Source organism: Hemitrygon akajei, chromosome 2 (genome assembly GCF_048418815.1).
Source record: "Hemitrygon akajei chromosome 2, sHemAka1.3, whole genome shotgun sequence".
In the NCBI taxonomy this organism is placed as follows: Eukaryota; Metazoa; Chordata; class Chondrichthyes; order Myliobatiformes; family Dasyatidae; genus Hemitrygon; species Hemitrygon akajei.
This window is the reverse complement of record NC_133125.1, coordinates 143,734,343-143,756,869: the sequence shown is the minus strand read 5'-3', so window position 1 is coordinate 143,756,869 and position 22,527 is coordinate 143,734,343. Positions and strand designations below refer to the sequence as shown.

General features: G+C 44.4%; 1 protein-coding gene across 2 annotated transcripts in view; it reads left to right on the top strand.

Moving 5' to 3' along the window:
- Positions 1-3,222: 3,222 nt before the first annotated feature.
- The window catches only part of cdc16 (cell division cycle 16 homolog (S. cerevisiae)), a 75,633-nt gene continuing 56,328 nt past the window's right edge, over positions 3,223-22,527 (top strand). The window contains exons 1-7 of one of the 2 annotated variants that reach the window (XM_073028937.1): positions 3,223-3,373; positions 10,387-10,441; positions 11,269-11,366; positions 11,843-11,881; positions 13,809-13,949; positions 19,359-19,518; positions 20,876-20,970. In XM_073028937.1, coding sequence (XP_072885038.1) covers positions 3,308-3,373; positions 10,387-10,441; positions 11,269-11,366; positions 11,843-11,881; positions 13,809-13,949; positions 19,359-19,518; positions 20,876-20,970 — 654 coding nt within the window. In that variant the 5' untranslated portion in view covers positions 3,223-3,307. Of the gene's footprint in view, positions 3,374-3,467; positions 3,479-10,386; positions 10,442-11,268; positions 11,367-11,842; positions 11,882-13,808; positions 13,950-19,358; positions 19,519-20,875; positions 20,971-22,527 lie in introns of those variants that run through there. The other variant, XM_073028946.1, reaches the window with a different exon arrangement.

Here is a 22,527-nt window from a genome sequence, read left to right as displayed (position 1 = left end):
TCTGGGTATTGAGGAGTCTGATAGCTTGGGGGAAGAAACTGTTACATAGTCTGGTCGTGAGAGCCTGAATGCTTCGGAGCCTTTTCCCAGACGGCAGGAGGGAGAAGAGATTGTATGAGGGGTACGTGGGATCCTTCATAATGCTGTTTCCTTTGCGGATGCAGCGTGTAGTGTAAATGTCCGTAATGGTGGGAAGAGAGACCCCGATGATCTTCTCAGCTGACCTCACTATCCGCTACAGGGTCTTGCGATCCCAGATGGTGCAATTTCCGAACCAGGCAGTGATGCAGCTGCTCAAGATGCTCTCAATACAACCCCTGTAGAATGTGATGAGGATGGGGGGTGGGAGATGGACTTTCCTGAGCCTTCGCAGAAATTTGAGACACTGCTGGGCTTTATTTGCTATGGAGCTGGTGTTGAGGGACCAGGTGAGATTCACCAACACCAAGAAATTTGATGCTCTTAACGATCTGTACCGAGGAGCCATCAATGTTCAGCGGGGAGTGGTCACTCTGTGCTCTCCTGAAGTCAACAACCATCTCTTTTGTTTTGTTCACATTCAGAGACAGGTTGTTGGCCCTGCACCAGTCTGTTAACCACTGCACCTCCTCTCTGTAAGCTGACTTGTCGTTCTTGCTGATGAGACCCACCACGATTGTGTCATCAGTGAACTTGATGATATGGTTCGAGCTGTGTGTTGGAGCATGGTCGTGGGTCAGCACAGCGAACAGCAGTGGACTGAGCACGCAGCCCTGGGGGGCCCCCATGCTCAGTGTGATGGTGTTGGAGATGCTGCTCCCGATCCGGACTGACTGAGGTCTCCCAGTCAGGAAGTCTAGGATCCAGTTGCAGAGGGATGTGTTCAGGCCCTGTAGGCTCAGCTTTCCAATCAGTTTCTGAGGGATGATTGTGTTGAATGCTGAACTGAAGTCTATGAACAGCATCCGAACATATGTGTCTTTTTTGTCCAGGTGGGTTAGGGCCAGGTGGAGGGTGATGGCAATGGTGTCATCTGTTGAGCAGTTGGGACGGTACGCAAATTGTAGGGGGTCCAGAGAAGGGGGCAGCAGGGTCTTGATATACCTCATGACGAGCCTCTCGAAGCACTTCATGATGATGGATGTGAGTGCAACAGGACGGTAGTCATTTAGACAGGACACTGAAGACTTCTTCGGCACGGGGGTGATGGTGACGGCCTTGAAACACGTTGAAACGGTGGTGCTGCTCAGGGAGATGTTGAAAATGTCAGTGAGAACATCTGCTAGCTGGTCTGCACATCCTCTGAGCACTCTACCAGGGATGTTGTCTGGTCCAGCAGCCTTCCATGGGTTGACCCTGCACAGGGTTCTTCTCACGTTGGCCACGGTGCCACACAGCAGCTGGTCATTTGTAGGAGAGGTGGACTTCCTCGCCGCCACATCATTTTCCACCTCAAAACAGGCGTAGAAGTTATTCAGCGTATCTCGGAGGGAAGGCATCCCCCATACAGTCAGGTGATGTTGTCCTATAGTTGGTGATGTCCTGGATGCCCTTTCACATGCGCCGCGTGTCGCCGCTGTCCTGGAAGTAACTGTGGTTTCGCTGGGCGTGTGCACGCTTTGCCTCTCTGATGGCCCGGGACAGTTTGGCCCTCGCTGTTGTTAGAGCTGCCTTGTCGCCTGCTCTGAAGGCGGAGTCGTGGGTTCTCAGTAGCCCACGCACCTCTGCGGTCATCCATGGCTTCTGGTTAGCGCGTATAGTGATGGTCTTGGACAGAGTAACATCATCAATGCACTTGCTGATGTAGCTGGTCACTGATGCTGTGTACTCCTCTAAGTCTGCTCCCTGTACAATCACATATGCATGGCCAGATTCTGCTTCAGCTCCGTCTACAAGCTTGCAGGTGTTATCACTGTAGTGGGCCACATCTGAAATAGCGATCAGTCAGAGCCAGGAAGGAAATGGAGAACTTATTAACATGGGTCATGACAACAACATTTCCCTCATTGAAAATAAACAAAAGAGCTGGTCCTTGCCTTCAGTAAGGGGGAGGGGTGGTGCAACACACACTGTTACCATCAGGGAGGAGGTACAGAAGTCTGAAGGCACACATTCAGCGATTCAGGAACAGCTTCTTCCCTGCTGTCATCCGATTTCAAAATGAACATTGAACCCTTGAACACTACCTCATATAATGTATTATTTCTGTATTTTACATGATTTTCAAATCTATTCGATATACATATACTGAAACTGATACACTTGTGTTTTTATTATCATTGTGTTTATTTTCTTCTATATTATCTATTGAACTGCTGCTGCTAAGTTAACAAATTTCATGACACATGCCAGTGATAATAAACCTGATTCTGGTTCTCCTGTCTGCATTAACTGTGTTGAGGTTGAGAGGATTGACAGCTTCCAAATCCTTGGAGTGAACACCAATAGCTTGTCCTGGTCCAACCGTGCAGACATCAAGAAAGAAAGCTCACTATTCTGATACAACGCCTCAGCTTCCTCAGAACACTAAACAAAACTGGCTTGTCTTTGGCACTTAGCATCCTTACCAGCTTTTATTGATGCACCACAGAAAATATCCTATTTGGCTGTATCACAGCTTGGTGTGACAACTGGTCAGTCTATGACCACAAGAGTTGTGTATAGAGCTCAGCACATCACTGAAACCAGCCTACTTGTTCAGACTCCATGGTGCATCAGTAAAGCAGACAGCAAATTAAAGAGCCCACCCAACCCAGTCATTCTATCTTCTCCCCTCTTTCGCCGGGCAGATTTTTTTAAAAGGCCTGCAAACACATACGAGGCACAAAGATAGCTTCTATCCCACCGTTATCAGACTCTTGAACTACGATATAACAGTCTTTTGATCTTATAATCTACCTCATTATGACCTCGCACTTTATTGTCCACCTGCACTGCACTTTCTCTGTCGCTGTAACACTTTATTATGTTATTGTCTTACTACCTCAATGTAGTAATGATCGATCTTTATGGATGGCATACAAGTTTTACACCGTACCTTGATACATGTTCCAATAATAAAATGATTTCAAACAAGTCCGCTCTAACTGACGCGGCAGAGGCGTTGCCCCGGTAACCAGCAGAGGCCCGGGCTCTCTCTCCCTCCCTTACTGTCTCCCCAACCACTCGGAGACCACGCCCATGCACGGGACCCCGCGGCGCTCCGCCGCCGCTCTGAGTCTGGGGGCTTTCTGTAGGGTAGGACTTTCTGTCCGGACAGTTGCGCTCCGGGGGGAAAGGATTAGGTTGCGGAAAGGCGGCGACCGGAAGTGGCGGTGAAGCGGGAACAATGAGCCAGAAACAGCGCGGAGACCGCGACCGACTACGGCGGCGGGTTCGGCTGTACCTGGATCAGGTGTGTGTGTGTGTGCGCATGATTGTGAGCTGCCCTTGTACAGCTCTGTGTTGCACTCTGTGTGTGTGTGTTTGAGAGAGAGAGATTGGGCTGTACCTGGATCAGGTCTGAGTGTGTTTATATGCGTGATTTCCGGCCGAACCGCGATCATGTGCGTGTTTGGGCTGTACATCATGTTTGTGAGTTATTGATTATCGGCTGTACGGCGATCAGGTATATGTGTGTGTGTGATTATGGACTGTACTCTGATCAGGTGTGTGTGACATGACATTATGGCTGTACCTCGATCAGGTGTGTGTGAGTGATAATGGGTTGTATTTCGATCAGTGTGTGTGTGAGTGAGATTATTGGCTGTACCACGATCGTGTGTGTGAGAAATTATGGGCTATACCTCGATCAGGGGTGTGTGTAATTTTGGGAAAATGCCTAAGCATGCCTCCATCTGGTTATTAGGGGATTTCAACATGCCAGATGTTAATTGGAATTCCAATATCTTGTTGCCTTGTGGAAGATACCCTGGTCCAAGTAAGGTGATGATTGAAGGAGCACTTGATCATAATCTTCAAGTCGTTACTGAGCCTACAAGAGACCAGAGTCTACTTGATCTGTGTTTCACAAGCAACCCAGCTTTTGTTAGTAAAATAGAAGTCAAACGAGGGATTAGTGACCATGATTTTGTTATTGTGGATGCCTCAATTAAACCAAAAATAGTTTTTAAAAAACCAAAGCGTAAAATGTTCATTTATGCCAAAACCAACTACCAAAACATCTGAGGACCTCAGCACCCTCAACAGTCAGCATACTGATTATGTCATTGTGAACTCTGATATTGACAGCTTACAGACTAAATTTATTAGCACAATACAGAAATCTATGGATGCCAACATTCCTCACAAAATGAGCTCTTCCAAACCAAGCTTACCGTGGGTTAATGCTTCGCTTAAGAGGAATATTAGGAAGAAACGTAAGCTGTATAATCGTGCCAGAAAGACAGGTGATTTTTCTACTTGATGGGATGAGTTTAAATTCTTTCAGAGAAAGGTTGACAGGTGGATGAGAAAACTTCACCGTGATTATGTGCATGATATTGGTATAAGTTTCCAGAGTGAAAATACCAAACCTTTCTGGAAGTACGTGAAAGCTATATGTTGGGAAGTATTTGGTGTCTCTCCATTATCATCTATGGGAAGGATTGTTTCCAGTGCAAAGGAGAAAGCAGAAGTATTCAACCAACAGTTTTACTCTGTTTTCACAAGGGAAGATATCTCATCAGTACCGGACTTAGGACATAGTAGTGTTCCAGATATGCTGAATACCACCGCAGGTGTTGAAAAATTATTGATAAACCTCCAGGCCCACAAAGCCACATGACCTGATAATGTGCCAGCACGTATTCTCAAAAAATGTGCCGCTAGGGCCGCTTCAATACTCCAAAAAATCTATCAAAAGTCTTTGTCTAATGGAACCTTGCCTAAAGACTGGCTCATTGCCAATGTCATACCAATCTACAAGAAAGGGGACAGGTCTTTATCATCTAATGACCATCCTGTGTCACTTAATTGTATTGTAAGCAAGCAGCTGGAACACATTATTCACAGCAATATCATGGGTCATCTGGAGAGATTCTCATCTCTTCAACAGACAGCATGGATTTAGGAGCAGACAGTCTTGTGAAACACAGTTAGCCGGACTCGTTAATGATCTAGCCCAGATTCTGGATGCAAAGAGTTAAGTTGACCTTTGCATATGGATTTTAGTAAAGCTTTTGATACTGTAACACATCAACGCCTGTTAGCCAAACTTGACCATCTTGGCATCTGAGGCTCTACCAAGGATTGGATCGAAAGCTTTCTAACTAAACGGCACCAGAAGGTATTAATCGATGGGCAATCCCCATCCAGCTGTCCAGTGTTTTTGGGAGTACCACAGGGCACTGTCTTGGGCCCACTACTTTTTTTTAACCTATATAAACGACCTTCCAACATGTGTTACATCTGAAGTTAGACTGTTTGCAGATGACCTGATTCTGTACAGACCCATAAATTCTCCAAATGACTGCAGTACCCTTCAACAAGACATTAACTCACTGTGCAAGCGTGAGTCCTCCTGGCAGATGAAATTTAGCATCTCAAAGTGCTACATTAAGAGAATGACCCACAAGAAAAAAAATTACCATCATCAGTACTTCATGGGAAACACTACACTCTAGGAAGTAAAACATCACCCCTACTTAGGCATTGAACTGTCAGATAAACTTAGCTGGGCAAAACACATCAACCAAACCAAACCATTTCAAGTTCCAACAAAATCCTTGGCCTTACGGTGTAACTTTTGTACTGCTCAAAAACCACAAAAGAAATTGCTTAAGAACTCTTGTCTGTCCAAGACTTGAATACTGTAGTGCCATTTGGGATCCCTACCAAACCATTCACAGACTACTACTGCACAGAGTCTTGCCACCTTCAGAAGTTTTCTGATGACTCTGCCATAGTTGGATGCATCAGCAAGGGAGATGAGGCTGAGTACAGGGCTAAGGTGGGAAACTTCGTCACATGGTGCGAGCAGAATCATCTGCAGCTTAATGTGAAAAAGACTAAAGAGCTGGTGGTAGACCTGAGCAGGGCTAAGGCACCGGTGACCCCTGTTTCCCTCCAAGGGGTCAGTGTGGACATGGTGGAGGATTACAAATACCTGGGGATACGAATTGACAATAAACTGGACTGGTCAAAGAACACTGAGGCTGTCTACAAGAAGGGTCAGAGCCGTCTCTATTTCCTGAGGAGACTGAGGTCCTTTAACATCTGCCGGACGATACTGAGGATGTTCTACGGGTCTGTGGTGGCCAGTGCTATCATGTTTGCTGTTGTGTGCTGGGGCAGCAGGCTGAGGGTAGCAGACACCAACAGAATCAACAAACTCATTCGTAAGGCCAGTGATGTTGTGGGGGTGGAACTGGACTCTCTGACGGTGGTGTCTGAAAAGAGGATGCTGTCCAAGTTGCATGCCATCTTGGACAATGACTCCCATCCACTCCATTATGTACTGGTTAGGCACAGGAGTACATTCAGCCAGAGACTCATTCTACCGAGATGTAACATTGAGCGTCATAGGAAGTCATTCCTGCCTGTGGCCATCAAACTTTACAACTCCTCCCTCGGAATGTCAGACACCCTGAGCCAATAGGCTGGTCCTGGACTTATTTCCACTTGGCATAATTAACTTATTTAATTATTTATGGTATTATATTGCTATATTTCTACACTATTCTTGGTTGGTGTGGCTGTAACGAAACCCAATTTCCCTCGGGATCAGTAAAGTATGTCTGTCTGACATCAATAACCTTGAGAAAGTCCAGAGAAGAGCTGCCAGGTTTGTAACCAGTGATGATAGAAAGACCAGTAGTGTTACGGATAAGCTTCTCGACCTCAAATGGGATACCCTCAAAAGATGCCGCACGTTAGCCAGGCTTACTGCAATTTACAAAGAAACTCATTCATTAACACCATCCAACATTAATCACCATTTGTGTAACCAGAATAACAGACCAGCAACCCGACAAAACCAATCCCTGAACTACAAGATCATCCGGACAAACGAGGACTGTTACCGCTACTCACTGTACCCTAGGACCACTCCAGTTTGGAACTCCCTGCCGCCACACATTAAATCTGCCACTGATAGTCAAACTTTCAAGTTGCTGCGCTTAAACACCGCAATTTAAATTACAACTGCATGCATGAGGGACTGCATGTTTATAGCCCAGTGGTGGCAGTTGGTGCAGTATGGACAAGACAAGGGTTGTCTGTCGATCACGAGTGTGTGTGTGTGTGTGTGTGTGTGTGTGTGTGTGTGTGTGTGTGTGTGTGTGTGTGTGTGTGTGTGTGTGTGTGTGTGTGTGTGTGTGTGTGTGTGTGTGTGTGTGTGTGTGTGTGTGAGAGACCTCTAAGGGAACAGCATACGGTTAGAGGTCTGGCACAGAGGAGTAGCATTGTGTCAGAGCGTCAGTGACAAGCACTGTATTTTCTGAGGGGCTGTACCATTGAGAGATTTTGTTAAAAGATCACTGCAGGAAGAGGACATTGTAACAAGAGCTGTTTTCACGCATTGAGATGCTGTTGTCTTGACCTGGTTGGTGGAAGGAGAGCCATTTCCCTGCGAGGGATTTGGAATTTGAGCATACACAATATTGCCAGTTGGTCAACATATATATCCATTAGTCAATTCAGTAGAAAAATGACATCTCTTTGTTTGAACTTCAGAACAGTTTGGTGGCAGCGGGCCACACTGTTCTTCTTGTGCATGAGGAAATAAACTGATTGAGGAATAAGTGCGAGTTTTCAGAGTTGAGTTAATGGGCGATGACACAAATCTGCAAAACTACTGGGGAAGTTGAAGGCCCAATGTCTGTAAGTCCCTGAGTCCACTGGACAGTGTGTGTGTGTGTGTGTGTTTATGGGTTGTACCTTGATCAGGTGTGTGTGTTTATGTGTGAGAGAAATTATGGTCTGTACCTCGATCAGGTATGTGTGTGTGTATGTGATTATGGGCTGTACCTTGATCAGGTGTGAGGTGTGTATGTGTCAGTGATTATAAGCTGTACACCCTATCCTCGTTATATGTGGGGGATACGTTCCTCGCAGTCAATGCATAATGTGAATAATTATTTAAATAGTGAAAATGGGGATGCGTTCCAGAGGGCTTCCTAAATATGTTTTATCTGTAATTTATTCACATTTTCATACCAATACGACACATAAGCAGTACCACAAAGCATATTCTTATTATATTTCATCAATTTAAGGTAATATTCAATGTAATAAATCATAGAAAGTTAACATACTAGGGTGTACAGTACTCACCAACAGTGGCAGGTGTGTTCGCTCTGGGAGATGAGTGGCTGTTGTGGTGTCAGGCACCTTTACGTCGATAAGGTGCATGGATGGTTGTAGTCATCAGGATCATATCAAGCAGGGCAAGGAGTGAAGGAAGGCTCACAGAACTCTTACAACTGCCGGCACCGGTTAGAAGAGAGTGGTGAGGGTTGTTTGCTTGGCAGCATTTTGTTTTTCAGCATAAATTTGCTTGTGGGGAGAAGGGTTGACGGCAGGGAACGACTGAAATGCATGTCCATCGCCATTTGTGCCAAGTGTTCTGACTTCCACCGTTCCCTCACCGTTGGTAAACTCCCGGCATTTTCAAAATCGTCTGTTGCTTGCAGCATCTAAGAGATAGTTTGCCGTAAAAAAAAACACCTTGAATGTGGATCATTGAGTGGTTGAATCAGCGATGTTGTGTTAGGCAGCAGAAACGTACTGTTATGTAAGGAGGAATGCTGTCCAAATGCTTAGGATGGGCTGACGCATTGTCAAAGCAACAAAAGAACTTTAAAGGCAAAATTCTGTTCCCGACAGTAGCATCCCAGAGCTGTGTTACCTTCAGCTGATGCTGCGCTGTTTATAATTTCCAACTTTTTTTCAAGTGTTAAAGCGGTTCTCTGCTGCTTGGCTGATGGCCCAGGACATGTCATCGGATGCTTAGGAAGCATAGTTAAATATTTCAAGTGCAAAATCACTGCACGGTAGGTAAAACCAACAAAAGTTTAAGAGCGCAAGATCGCACATCCACACCTTGCCAAAGCCAATGCGAGACCGCTGGGAGTGAGACTGTGAGGCGTGCGCACCTGACTTGTATTGGCAGGAAAGCAGTGCTCCTCGCATAACTGTGAGTTTTGGACGCATATAAGGAGACGTTAGTAGAAATATGTCCCTCGCATAAATGTGAATCCGCATAGAATGAAGAAGCATATAACGAGGATAGGGTGTACCTTGATCAGATGTGTGTGTGTATGTGATGATGGGCTGTACCTCGATCAGGTGTGTGAGTGTGAGAGAGAGAGTGTTTATAGGCTGTACCTCGATGAGGTGTATGTGTTTGTGATTATGGGCTGTACCTTGATCAGGTGTGTGTGTGTGTGTGATTATGAACTGTACCTCGATCAGGTGTGTGTGTGTGTGATTATGAACTGTACCTCGATCAGGTGTGTGTGTGTGTGAGAGTGTTTATAGGCTGTACCTCGACGAGGTGTATGTGTTTGTGATTATGGGCTGTACCTCGATCAGGTGTGTGTGTGTTTGTGATTATAGGCTGTACCTTGATCAGGTGTGTTTATGTGATTATAGGCTGTACCTCGATCGAGTGTGTGTGTGTGTGTGTGTGTGAGAGAGAGAGTGTTTATAGGCTGTACCTTGATCAGGTAGGTGTGTGTGTGTGTGTGTGTGTGTGTATATGTGATTATGGACTGGACTTGGTCAAGTGTGGGTGTGTGTTTGTGATTATAGGCTGTACCTCGATCAGGTGTGTGTGTGTGTATGTGATTATGGGCTGTACCTCGATCAGGTGTGTGTGTGTGTATGTGATTATAGGCTGTACCTCGATCGAGTGTGTGTGTGTGTGTGTGTGTGTGAGAGAGAGAGTGTTTCTAGGCTGTACCTTGATCAGGTAGGTGTGTGTGTGTGTGTATATGTGATTATGGGCTGGACTCGATCAGGTGTGTGTGTGTTTGATTATGGGCTGGACTCGATCAGGTGTGTGTGTGTGTGTGTGTGTGTGTGTTTATGGGCTGGACCTCTATCAGGTGTGTGTGTGTTTGTGATTATGGGCTGGACCTCGATCGGAGGTGTGTAATGTATGTGCACACTGTACGTCAATTGAATGTGAGTGAGTGTTTGTGGTCTGAATATTGATCAGATGTGTGGAGTCTCAGGGCACTGCACTCCTCTCCTCTGGTAGCGTAGCTCATGCATCACTCTCTTGCGGTGATCCTTCACACCAGTGGTGCTCCTTTTGCCTCCCTCCCCCCCAGCACTTCCTCTGTGCTCCACCCCCCCCCCCCCCCCCCCCCAGCAGCTCAGTGATCCCCTTAGTCTCCTGCATCTCTGGCCCTCTCTCTGTGATCTGAACCTCATTCAGCGAATGTCATGATGCTAACAATTTGATTGTCTGCCTTTCTGCAGCAACAATACCAGAGTGCGCTGTTCTGGGCTGACAAGGTTGCCTCTCTTTCACACGGTGAGCCTATTTCCTTTCCTCAGGGTTAAATGTGCTCAGGGTAGGGATCTGAGTAGTCCATGACCTCGTGCATCACAGAAGTTAGCGGACTACCAGAACCCTTGTACCGTTGTGGATTATTGGTGATGCTGGCAAGGTTAGCATTTCATGCACTGAGTTGCTTGTTCAGTCTTCTCAGAGGGCAGTTCGTTGGATCTGGAGTCACAAAGGTCAATGCAAGAGAGGAGAATTGGTGAACTGAATGAAATTTTGCAAAGCCTGTACTTTCAAACTCGCCCAGAATTGATAGTAGACTAATTTTTATTATTTGATCTGCTTGGAAGATTTCAAATGCGCATTGTCTGCTCAGAAGATTTCAAAGTCTGCAGATTTGTAATGTAAGCTTCTGAATGGCTGTTCAAGTCATTTAATTACTTTAACAAAACATGAGTCCAGGCTTGGCTCTGATTCTCATTTCTAGTTTCCACCCCTTTAAAGTTAGATAATATAAAGATGTATCTATGAATAACTTAAATATCTATGCTGTAGGCTTGGATTCTACCACTTAATTAGGTATAATTGAGATAGAATAACCACGTTAGATTAATAGAAATAGAATGAGGGATAGAGGGTAGAAGTAATGTTTGTATTTTAATTTCTAATTGTACTTGACATGTTTCAGTAGTATGAAGTGTGACTCAGTAATGTAGGTGTACTATTTAAGCATTGGGGGTGATTACATTATTTTTATTTTGCTATTATTTTTATTTCATTGTCCCCTAGGAGTGGTTCAGATTTACTGGAAATTTGTAATGTTGCTGCATTTACTTATTCTGATTGTATTGTAGAGGAGCCCCAGGATATCTACTGGCTGTCCCAGTGCCTTTACCTCACAGCCCAATACCACAGAGCTGCCCATGCTATTCGATCCCGTAAGCTCGACAAGGTAAGGATTTACCTCCTGTGTCCGTGCGGTTCTAATTTCACCTGTTTCAAATTATGCGATTGTTCACCAATGCTTCTGTCTCAAGGGCTACTGAAGGTCAGGGTTTAACCTTCACACCACGTTATATGTTGTAATTTTCAGCAACCTGGAATATGTGTACCCACAAGGCAGTTGATGAATTTTTCTGTGCTTTGTGTGAGCTGTTTCTTTCAGATGTTGTCCTTGTCATTTTGAAATCTTAACAGCTCGCTGTACAGGGGATACGTTAGGATTAGAGTAGGATGTAGAAACCTGTTGGTTTGGATGTAATTTACATCAGCAAAATAATGCTGAATGATTTCTCCACCTGCCATCTCCTCAATATTGTATTGACATGTCTAATTGTGTCACCGAGCTGACAAAATTTTCAATGGGCAATATTAATTTTTGTAGAAACCAGTGAACATTGGTGTTAAAAATGTCTTTTTATTCCTCAGTTATATGGAGCGTGTCGATATTTTGCTGCCCTGTGTCACGTAAGTGCAGTATATTTTATGACATTTATAACTCTTCCATGTCAAAATCATATTTGCTAATATGCATATGTATGGCTTACTATGAATTCATCAGTGAGCGGGTTTGCACAGGGAACAGTTGTTTGGACAATGATCTGATTGTGGTTTTAAGGTTCTAGAGGAGATGGTTAACATTGGGTCACAGCAAGCTGCTTCCATTGTCTGGAGTAGAAATACTAGATCTCTTGATCCATATTTGAAGGGTAACTTCAAAGCTAATCTGCATTTCTGTGAGCTATAATTTGTTTTTAACCCCATGGAATAGGCTCTCTTGGGGGATCATGGTGATGGAGTACTATTCCCGTGCTTAGTAATGGTGTCAGAAACAACAGGGCAGAGGTTCGGTGTGAGTTGGTAGAGTTTCAAAGGGGATCTGAGGGGAAAGTTTCCCACTCAGTGAGTGGTTGATATCCAGAGGGTGTTGCCAGAAGAGATGGTGGGGGCCAATACTAGCCCCGTTTTAAGAGATATTTACATAGGCAAGATATGGATAGATACATGCCCAATGCCTGCAAATGGGATTAGTGTAAATGCGGAAAATGGCAGCACAAGCATGATGGGCTGAAGGGCCAGTATCTGCACTGTATAACTCTCTGACTCCAGTTAGAAATGATTCAATGCAGTTTGAGAGAAATAGTATTTTGAGAAGTGATCTCTGTGATTTGTGGCAGCCAGACCACGATACCCTATGTCGTGTTGAGCTATAACATGAGGAAGCTTGCAGCAGCAGTCCCAGAATGTAATCGGCAAATGTTCCTGATGCAAACCAAAGCCTCTTAGCTCTCTGGTCCATTCCTCTGGTAATGTATATAACCAAAAGCCTCAGTAAGTTAAGGTGGATAAATAATTATTTAATAAGTGCTTGTCCTGAGACCCCCAGCCCCATAAAGATAATGGAGCCATTGTCTGAAATGGAGGCACGAAAGATTGCCAGTGCTGGAAAATGGAGCAAAAATGAGATGCTGGAGGAAATTAGTGGGTCAGGTAGTGTATAAGATCAGGGTTCAATTCCCACCACTGTAAGGAGTTTGTGCAGCTTCCCTCTGGGTGCTCCAGGCGTGGCAACACCTGCGGGCTGCTCAACCCAATCCTCGCTGATTTGATTTGACACAAATTATACCTTTCACTGTATGCTTAGATGTACATCTGACAGACAAAGCTCATCTTTAATTCTTTTTTCTTTTAATAGCAGAGGGCTGAAAGGGTGAAAGGGGCTAAGTTCAAAGGGGATGTGTGGTGCAAATCTTTTACACAGAGTGTGATGGGTTCTTGGTGTGGCTTTGGAGGTAGATACAGTGGAGGCGTTCAAGAAGCTCTTAAATTGGCACATGAATGTGCAGAAAATGGAAGGATATAGGATATGGATAATGTGTAGGCAGAAAGGATTAGTGTAGTGGGCATTAGATTAACGATTTAATTAGTTCAGCACAACATTGTGGGTCAAAGGGCCCTTCCTGTTATGTACAGTTCTATCTGGAATTTTGGCAAAAATAAAAGAATTTTTATGAGCTTTGAGCTATAAACGCTGACTGATTTTGGCAGCATTTATCTGTAGTCTTGCTTTTTGCTGCAGTACTTATGCCATCTCTGGCTGACTGATTAGTGTGGTGGATTTGAGACCTACTTTAGGGAAGAGAACAAAAGGAAGCCTGTCAAGGTTTCATTGGGAGGGTCTCTCTTCTTGTAGAGAATTTGAATGATTCATTAACATGCCATAAATTACAAGATCTATGTTGATGATTACTTCTATTTCATTAGAAATTATAAGCACAAAAAAAATAGGCCATTCAGCCCCTCACACCTATTCTACCTTTCAGTAAGATTCTGAGAGGTCTTCATCCTCAGTGCTCTGCTAATTTTTATCTCTCATTTTTTTTCAATTTCAAAGTATGCAGCCAAGGAATATCAGCAAGCCCTCGACATTCTGGATATGCAGGAACCAATTAACAAGATTATCCTGGAGAAGAGTGCCAAAGATGACAACAAAGTTAAAGAAGCTTCAATTGACTGGGGGCTGTCTCCAGCTGCAGTGAGTATCATGGTTCTCTCATGGTCTGTGCTGCTGTGTGTGGGCAGTGTCTGCTGATGTTTGCCAGATGTTCAGAAACCATTAAATATATAATTAGGTTTTCAAAAATAAAGCACTGTGTAGGGTTTTAAAAATAATTAATAACATCAAAAATTGTATTTTAATTTAAATTGCCTGTAATTTCCTACCTGCCCTCCTTTCCATTGAAACAACTGGAGTTGCTGGACTTCTGTCAGGTTGAAGCTCTCCGTAGTCAGCAGCTAAAATTCCCACCATGAGTGCAGGGAAATCTGCCAGCGATCAACTATCGGCTTTTTAGTGGAAGCTGTAGACAAATTATTTTACGTTTGTGGCAATTGCTGGATTGATGTTGACTCTCTTTAACCATTCAAATTCATCTATTGTGTAGCATAATTTTTCCAATTTATATTAAGTTAGGCTGTTTAAATCTTGGATACAGATTGAAATCTGCCATTGCCTGTTAATGGTTCACGGTGTGTAACGTCGCGAGTTAAGTTATTGCTTCACAATCTTAAAAGCACACTAATTAAATCTAGGAATAAATGAGTGGATCTTGGATAGAGAAATTGGAAATATTTTTCACAAGATGATGTCAGGAATATTACTTTGGATGTGGCAGATTATTGGAATTTTCAAGATTGAGATTGATTAATGTTTAGAGGCAAAAGTAATAGAGCAAAGATACAAAAAATATAGAGAAACTAATCAGTTATAAAATAATCACATAATAGTGTTGTTTGGCTTCTCGTGTCTACCTATACATTTAAGGTACAGTGGATTCTGGTTAACTGGGATAATTTGGCCCAATTAAACAGTTGCCCTAATTAGCTGACGTTTTATAGAAATGGTTAAAAAGGTATAGAAAAGGCAAATATGGCTTCACTGAGTAACAGATTATGTATTTAATAAATGAAATATGGAACAAGTTAGAGCACTACTAAAGCTACTACAGGACTATAAAACTGTGTATTAGTTCTCAATAGTTATCGACTGATGAATTTGTCCAGTGTACGCTGCTGTACGTGGCGGGGGTGGGGAGGGGGGTTGTCATGTCCATTCTGGAGCAGCTCACTCACCTTTGGTTCCAGCTGGTCATTCAGCTCTCACCTGTGGCTCCAAGTAGCTGTTAGCATGTAAAGTTAGTTCAGGCAGACTGGGCAGATGAGATCAACAGTAAGATCCAATGGCTAAGAAGGTGGTTCTACAGTGCTTTGTAGAGAGTGGAGGTCATGATTAGGCACCTAAAAAGACATGATACCCACTGCAACTAAGGAAGACCCCAGTTTGGAATGACTGCTTGTGCCACTGGACCCAGACTTCCAAGATCGAAGGAGTGGAACTGTCCCAGTTCAACAGCTTTTCCACTTGAAAAACTCTTTCACAAGGCCAAACCAACATGCTGCTATGTTCCTTTGTTAGATGGAAAATGAACAAAATTAGTGCAGATACTGGACTGCTTTCATACTTGCATCTTACACTGGGGTGTTCTTCAGTTACCTGATGAGGTAACCGTACCCTTTGGCCAGGAGCAGATGTTACCAGGTGGTACCCAATTTTCATAGAGTGTTTCAACCCTTAACCAATACGCTATCCAGTTGTTAAGTCAGCCGTGATAGCCAAGTCACTACCTATCTGCTCCTGACTTCCAGCTGAACTCTTCTCGCCTGCTCCATATCCAGCAAGAGGCTCTTTCTGCTTCCACCCCCATCCTATGAGCTGCTTGGTTCTAAGCTCTTTTCATCAAGGCCCGACCTCCATGCTGACATTACCGGAGTCCCTCTACAGTCAATCACCACTGGAAATAGCCAAGTCTGCCATCTTTTGTCCCTGCACTCCTGGACTAAGGACTGGTACTTAAGGGCCTTCCTCTCATGAGCCTCCTCGCATCCTTCCTCCCATGGTACTGTGAGCGCCAACAGGATGATTTTCTTGTCTTCAGTGGACCATAGTACGATGTCTTGTCAAAGTGTGGTTTGCAACACCTCCAGGAACTGCAGCTTTCTCCCCACATCGACCCTCATCTCCCATGATATGGCAGTTAGCAGCAGGTTGAATTTAGGCCTCTTTGATATGACTGGCATGGCCCTCTCCTTGATGAAAATGACTGCCCTGTTTGCCTCTCTGCCAGCTGGTCTCTTTTTACACCTCTCCTGCTCCAGTTGTCAGCAAGAGGCAGCAGGACCTTGTTGTGATGCCACCTATACTGTCCTTATCTTAAAGCTCTTTTGCATCCTAACAGTATGTGCGCCAGTGAACCCTGCCGACCACAAAACTTGCAGTTAGGGTCCTTTCTCAGCCCCCATGTAAGGATCCGTGATGGTGTAGGAAGAGTGTCATACACAGACTGTAGGAAGAAAGAAATGCAGAAGGGCTGCAGTCTCCAAAGCTGCCCAGGTGATCTTGTGTTTGGAAGATTCTACATAGCACCATCCAGAGACAGAGAAGCAGTTTCAGCGACAGGTTACTATCGATGCAGTGCTCCTCAGACAGGATGAAGAGGTCAATACTCCCCAATGCCATTAGGCTTTACAATTCTACCGCCAGGACTTAAGAACTTTTTAAAAGCTATTATTAATGCTTTTTGAGATAGTGATTTAGATGCATATCATATTTTTTACTGAGTTAAGTATTGTATGTAATTAGTTTTGCTACAACAAGTGTATGGGACATTGGAAAAAAGTTGAATTTCCCCATGGGGATGAATAAAGTATCTATCTATCTATCTATCTATCTTTTGTCCCTGTGACCTCAGCTCCACCGCCTTTCGTTCTCACAGTTCCGTACCTCTCTGCCTAGACCATATCCTGCTTATCCCTTGCATCTGCAATCGCCCATTGTTGGAAGTGTGCAGAGCTGAGGCCTAGCCATCCCAGGTATGGGTTGCTGATGATGTCTGTCAATTGCAGGGAGCTCACTGGCTGGCCTGTGGCCGACTTGGCAGCCCATTTTCAGCCTGATCTTGCTGTGACTCCAGCTTGGTTTACTAGCTTGTTATCTTGGTGAGAACACAACTCTCTACTTTGCCACCTTGAACTCCTCCACTACCAGTGAAAACAGCCTGATCTTATGTAGAGCCCCACTGAAAAACTTGGGGAGATCTCCAGCCTCCTCTGCAGGTGCTTGTTGACATTCCTCTCAATACCTTCTACAGTAGAAGACCATGTTGGTACAGCAATATCTTAAGTTTATCAGGAAGTCTGGTTTTGTTGATCTTCATCAGACGCTCTTCAGTCTGCTTTACAGTGTCAGTGATGTTGGCGCTGTCTGTCATTGCTGCATTAAACCACTTTCCAAGACACTTGACCAGGTTGTCCTCTATGGATGGAACGATTTCTCACTGAACTTGCGAACAGGCTTGCCCCTTTTGATCACCATGCACCTGGACTTCCTGGCCTTGAAGGTAATCTAGCCCAGGGTTTCCAGTACCCATCTTGCTCAGACATGGGTTACAGTGGTTACTGTGATGTCATTCATGAACCCCTGTATTGCGGGTTATCGGATCCCAGGCTCCGACAATGGGCCTCGGGCTATGTCTTCTGCTGCTGATATGAGGAGGTTCATACCCATAGCAACCAAGATGGGGGAGATGGTACAGCCAGTTGGAATCCCCTTTTGGAGGTTTTGCCACTTGGTTGTGTTATGAACCTCGTAACTGGGTTACTTACCAGCAAAGATAGAGGCGTCCATTGGAGTCTGGTGATACTATTTTTAACAGTATTTATTAGCAAAAATACACAAAAATAATATCAATGCAAATATACAGATAATATACGTCGTCAATACTAAACCAAAAAGTGCGGGTATAATAATAATCATCAATAAGAAATAAGCTCTATCGTTGTCTAGGGGATAATGAATTGTCTGATGGAAATCTAAAGTTCGTTTCAGTTCACACAGGCTGCCGTCGTTCGTTTGTCGCTGTGTTGCAATTGTTGGAGAGAGAGAGAGAAATAGAAGAATAACTTGCTGACTTTCCTTGGTACGATCTTGATCCGTATCCGTCCTTTAGCTAGACTGTTCCGTGGAGGACTCGCCACCCAGGCAAGGATGGACACACACACAAGCCCCCCACCGGTCTTGTACGTTTCTCCTGGTGTGTCTGAGGGGTGTTCCCCAGACCCGTCTTTTATCCTCACTCACGGGGTCTCAGATGTCAGTCAGGTTGGGATGATGCAATCCCTCAACCAGACCACTCTGGTTGTCCCCTGAGGGGTTTCAATGAATAGTACAGTACTCAATACACAATTCCGTCTCCAAGAGACAATAGCAGTAATCAGTGGTTCCGTTCTGCTTGTGTCAGGAGACATTCCACCTTGTTGTGTATTCTGCGTCTCTCTCTCTCTCTCTCTCTCTCTCTCTCAATTCCTGACATGCTGTGTATCTCTCTCATCTCCTGGGTCTCATACCCGAAATACTAGCGATCTTGCGATTCTCAAAAAAGAGGGGGCGCCTTTGCACCCTCAGAGTTGCTCCACATTCGTAACAGTTGTAAAGTGGGCTAAAGTAAAGCATAGCTTGAATCCTAGTAGGCATTATATTTCACACCCTCTGGAGGACTTTAGGGCAATTCTTATATATCTTGTAGGGTATAGCAGATGACTTTGTTCTCTTGATGATATCCTGGACCTCTTGCCACGTGGGCTCTGCCATGTTCAGCTCAGTTGCTGGGATTCTTGGTGAGGGGACTTCTGGATTGAATTCTAGTTCCTGATTCATCCATACTGCTTGTATGGTGCGAGTACTGCACACAGGGTTGCTAGCCCTTGTGTGCCCTTGCCAGTCTTTCCTGGAGGTCAACTGTCTTTCCAGCGTCACTGACCTTTCTCAGTTGCTTTTGCTGATTGCTGCCTCCAAATGAAGTTCCATTTTCACTCTCGGATGTTTCTGGCCTCTCCAAGCCTGAATGATTGAAACCGTAGTGAGCAAGACAATTGTCTTCGTGCTTATTTCTCACCGATTGTCAGTGACAAAAATCACTGCTTTTTGAACCGAAACACGCACAACTGATGCTACTTTAAAAACTGTTCACTCTAAGCACAGTGTAGTGTCTAATGGCCTCAAGAGTTTATGTGACTGACTGGTTAGAAATTGTTAAGCATCAATCCCCTGTACCAATTTAGCGGCATAGTATCCCAGATACATGAAGGGACCCTGGCTATTTTCTCAATTAGCTTTTGTTCTTTTAAGAATTGTCCCAAATAAACGGCTGTCCCAGTTAACTGGAATCTACAATATATTGAAATTCATGTTGGTGACATGTTTGTTTAAGTAATTGCAATTTAAAATTGTTCTGTATGCGAAGTTACTGTAGTGCAAAATGCATGTACCTGTATTTTTCGTTGAATTACATAGATTGCCTTTTAATCTGTTGGAACTTTTTTTTGATAGATTAAAAGTTCGATCTGCCTTTTGCGAGGGAAGATCTACGATGCCATGGATAATCGACCCCTGGCCACCAACAACTACAGAGAGGCACTGAAGCTTGATGTGTGTTGCTTTGAAGCTTTTGACCTATTGACATCACACCACATGCTGACGGCACAGGAAGGTTTGCTACCGATTTGTTCGATTACTAAAAGCTGAGGTAGTCCACTGTGAGTTAAACATAGACCATTGCAGCACAGTGCAGGCCCTTTGGCCCAGGATGTTGTGCTGATCCTTTAACCTACTCTAAGATCACTCTGTCTGTTACCTCCCATCTTGCCCTCCATTTTTCTATCGTCACGTGCCCATTGAAGAGTTCCTTAAATGTCCCTAATGTATCTGCCTCTACCACCACCCCTGCAGCATGTCCAATGCACCCACCACTCTGTGTTTAAAAAGAAAACTACCTCTGACACTGCCCCCATGCATTCCTCCAATCATCTTAAAATTATGCCCCCTTTATTAGCGGTTTCCACCCTGAGAAAAAGTCTCTGGCTCTCAACTCAAACTATGTCTTTTATCATCTTGTGTACCTCTACTAAGTCACCTTTATCATCCTGTGCTTCATGGAGGTCTTCCAGATTTACTGACTAAAGACTCTCAGTTGCTTCACAAGCTGCTTCCTCTACACCTTAAATAAATAATTCAGACATATCTTCAAACTCCAAGATGTCCCAACTTACTTTATAACTGAGGAAATGCTTGTGATGTGGACGGCTGAAGGAAACGTGGCAGCCGGTGTATCGAGCGCCAGAAACTGTGATGACAGATGATGTATTTCAATGCTGCTGGTCCGTAGTCATAGAGTCCACAGGCCTTTTTCATCTACGCCATGCTGACCTGATCTTCTGCCTAGTGCCATCTGCACCGCACCCAGATTGTATCTTTCCAAACCCTCAGGATAAGTGTTGGCCAGTGCACCACAGGAAACACTCTTCCCTATTAAATGGTGGCATATTTACCTCCTTCTGAAGGGAATAGTCTCAGTTTAATGTCTCTTTCTCCTTCGGTGTGGGACTCCCTTGGTATCACCGTATCGGGATATAACCTTTATCTTCAGTTTAAGTCTTGGGATTTAAACCTGTGAGTGCTATAGCTAAGCTATATGCTTGACACTGTGTGAACGTGACAGTGTAAAGTGTTCAGGCTGTTTGATCCATCTGGTGTGAGCTGGTACTTATGCTCCATATTGGAAGTCTCCACACCCTGCGCCTTTGTGTGTTTCCCTCTACACATGGAGTCCAGAATTGGGACCAAGACTCCAGTATCAGGCATTTGCACAGCTTGAGCCCAGCCTTTGTTGGACCAGTCATTTTCTGCTTCTGAGTTGATGTCATAGGGTTGTCAGAAGTAAGCAGCGGGGGTTAGTCTGAAGGCCACCCATGCCAGGGAGTCTAAACGATAAAAAGTGTCATATTGATCTGTGTAGCACAGTTCTCTTGACAATGTATTAACTCCATGTAAAACTTTCCTCTTTTTAGAGAAGGAGTTACTAGACTCGTTACCTTTCAGTAAGCAGTGCACAGAAGAGGAGCATGAATTACTGTACTTCCTGTATGAAAATAAATTGAAAAAGGTAACTGTTCCTTTTTAATGTTTCCGTGAAACAGTAATTGCATGATCAGGAGAAATAATGTCAGCACAGTTTGTGGATTCAGTACTGCTAAAATATTAACAACTTCCAGTTTACGCTTGGCTTGATTAGATCAGTGCTTCTGGTTATAGTTTAATTTCTAATTTAAAGACTTGCATTCGGTCCTTGTTATCTTTCTGTTGTGAATTCGTGTACTTGGGCATTTGCTGTGAGTGGAAGCTGCAATATCACTCTTTGACCCATGGTGGTGCTCCTGTATCTTTGCTGGTAAGAGGATGTAGATGCATCAAAGCAGTTTGCATTTATGTAGAGCAATATGCACGAAACACTGAAGGAACTCAGCAGATCAAGCAGCATCTATGGAAAGGTATAAACGGACAATGTTTTGAGCCAAGACCCTTCACCAAGACTGGAAAGAAACGGTGAAGAAGCCAAAACAAGAAGGTTTGGGTTGGGGGGGGGGGGGGGGGGGAAGGGAAGGAATACAAGATGGCAGGTGATAGGTGGAGCCAGGTGGGTGGGAAGATAGGTGGGTGCATTTATATAGCATCTTTCTTAACAGAGGAAAGCATGAGGGAGCAGGGAGTGGTTTTAAATAGTAATTTCAACTATAAGACTAAATACATGAAGATTTCAGAAATGGAGATAGTTAGATCAGAGAGGAATTTAAGCATGTTTGGACATTAATATGCCAGGAACTATCATATGTTCCCAAGGGCAAGTACTTAACAAATGTGGAGCCAATATATTGTGTGCTGTGTATTGAACAAGGTATCTGGATTTTGCTTTTGTAGCCAGGTCCCAGCCACATGTCCCGTGACACCGCAGCTGCTTCTGTTTTTATTTTGTCTATTTTCAGGATACAGGGTTAATTGGCAAAGACAGTATTTACCGCCCAGGCTTAACTGCCCTTGAGGGGGAGGTGCTGAGTCACCTGCTTGAGCATTCCTCTGGTGAAGGTTCTCCCGGGGTGTTTGTGTGGAGGGAGTTCTGGGTTTTGAACCCAGTGAAGGCAAGAGAATGGTTGGTGCATTCTAAGACAGGATGATGTGTGAACCCACAGGCAGTGCTGTTCCTGTGTCCCTGATGTGTTTGGGGGTAGGGATCTGGGATTTGGGAAGTATTGTTGGACTAGCCTTGCCAAGTAACTGCAGTATACATTCAGTGGCCGCTTTATTGGGAACTTCTCGACCTAATGAGGTGGTCCTGAGTGCATGTTCGTGGTCTTCTGCGGCTGTAGCCCAGGTTCGGTGTGTTGTTCATTCAGAGATGCTCTTCTGCTCACCACTGTTGCAAGGTGTGGTAACTTGAGTTACCTTGCTGTCACTTGAACCAGTCTGGCCATTCTCCTCTGGCCTCTATCATTAACAAGGCTTTTTCACCTACAGATTTGCCACTCACCGGATGTTTTTTGTTTTGTGCACCACTCTCTGTAAACTCTAGAGACTCTTGTAAGTGAAAATCCCAGGAGCTCAGCAGATTCTGAGATACTCAAACCACTCAGTCTGGGACCAACGATCGTTTCACAGTTAAAATCAC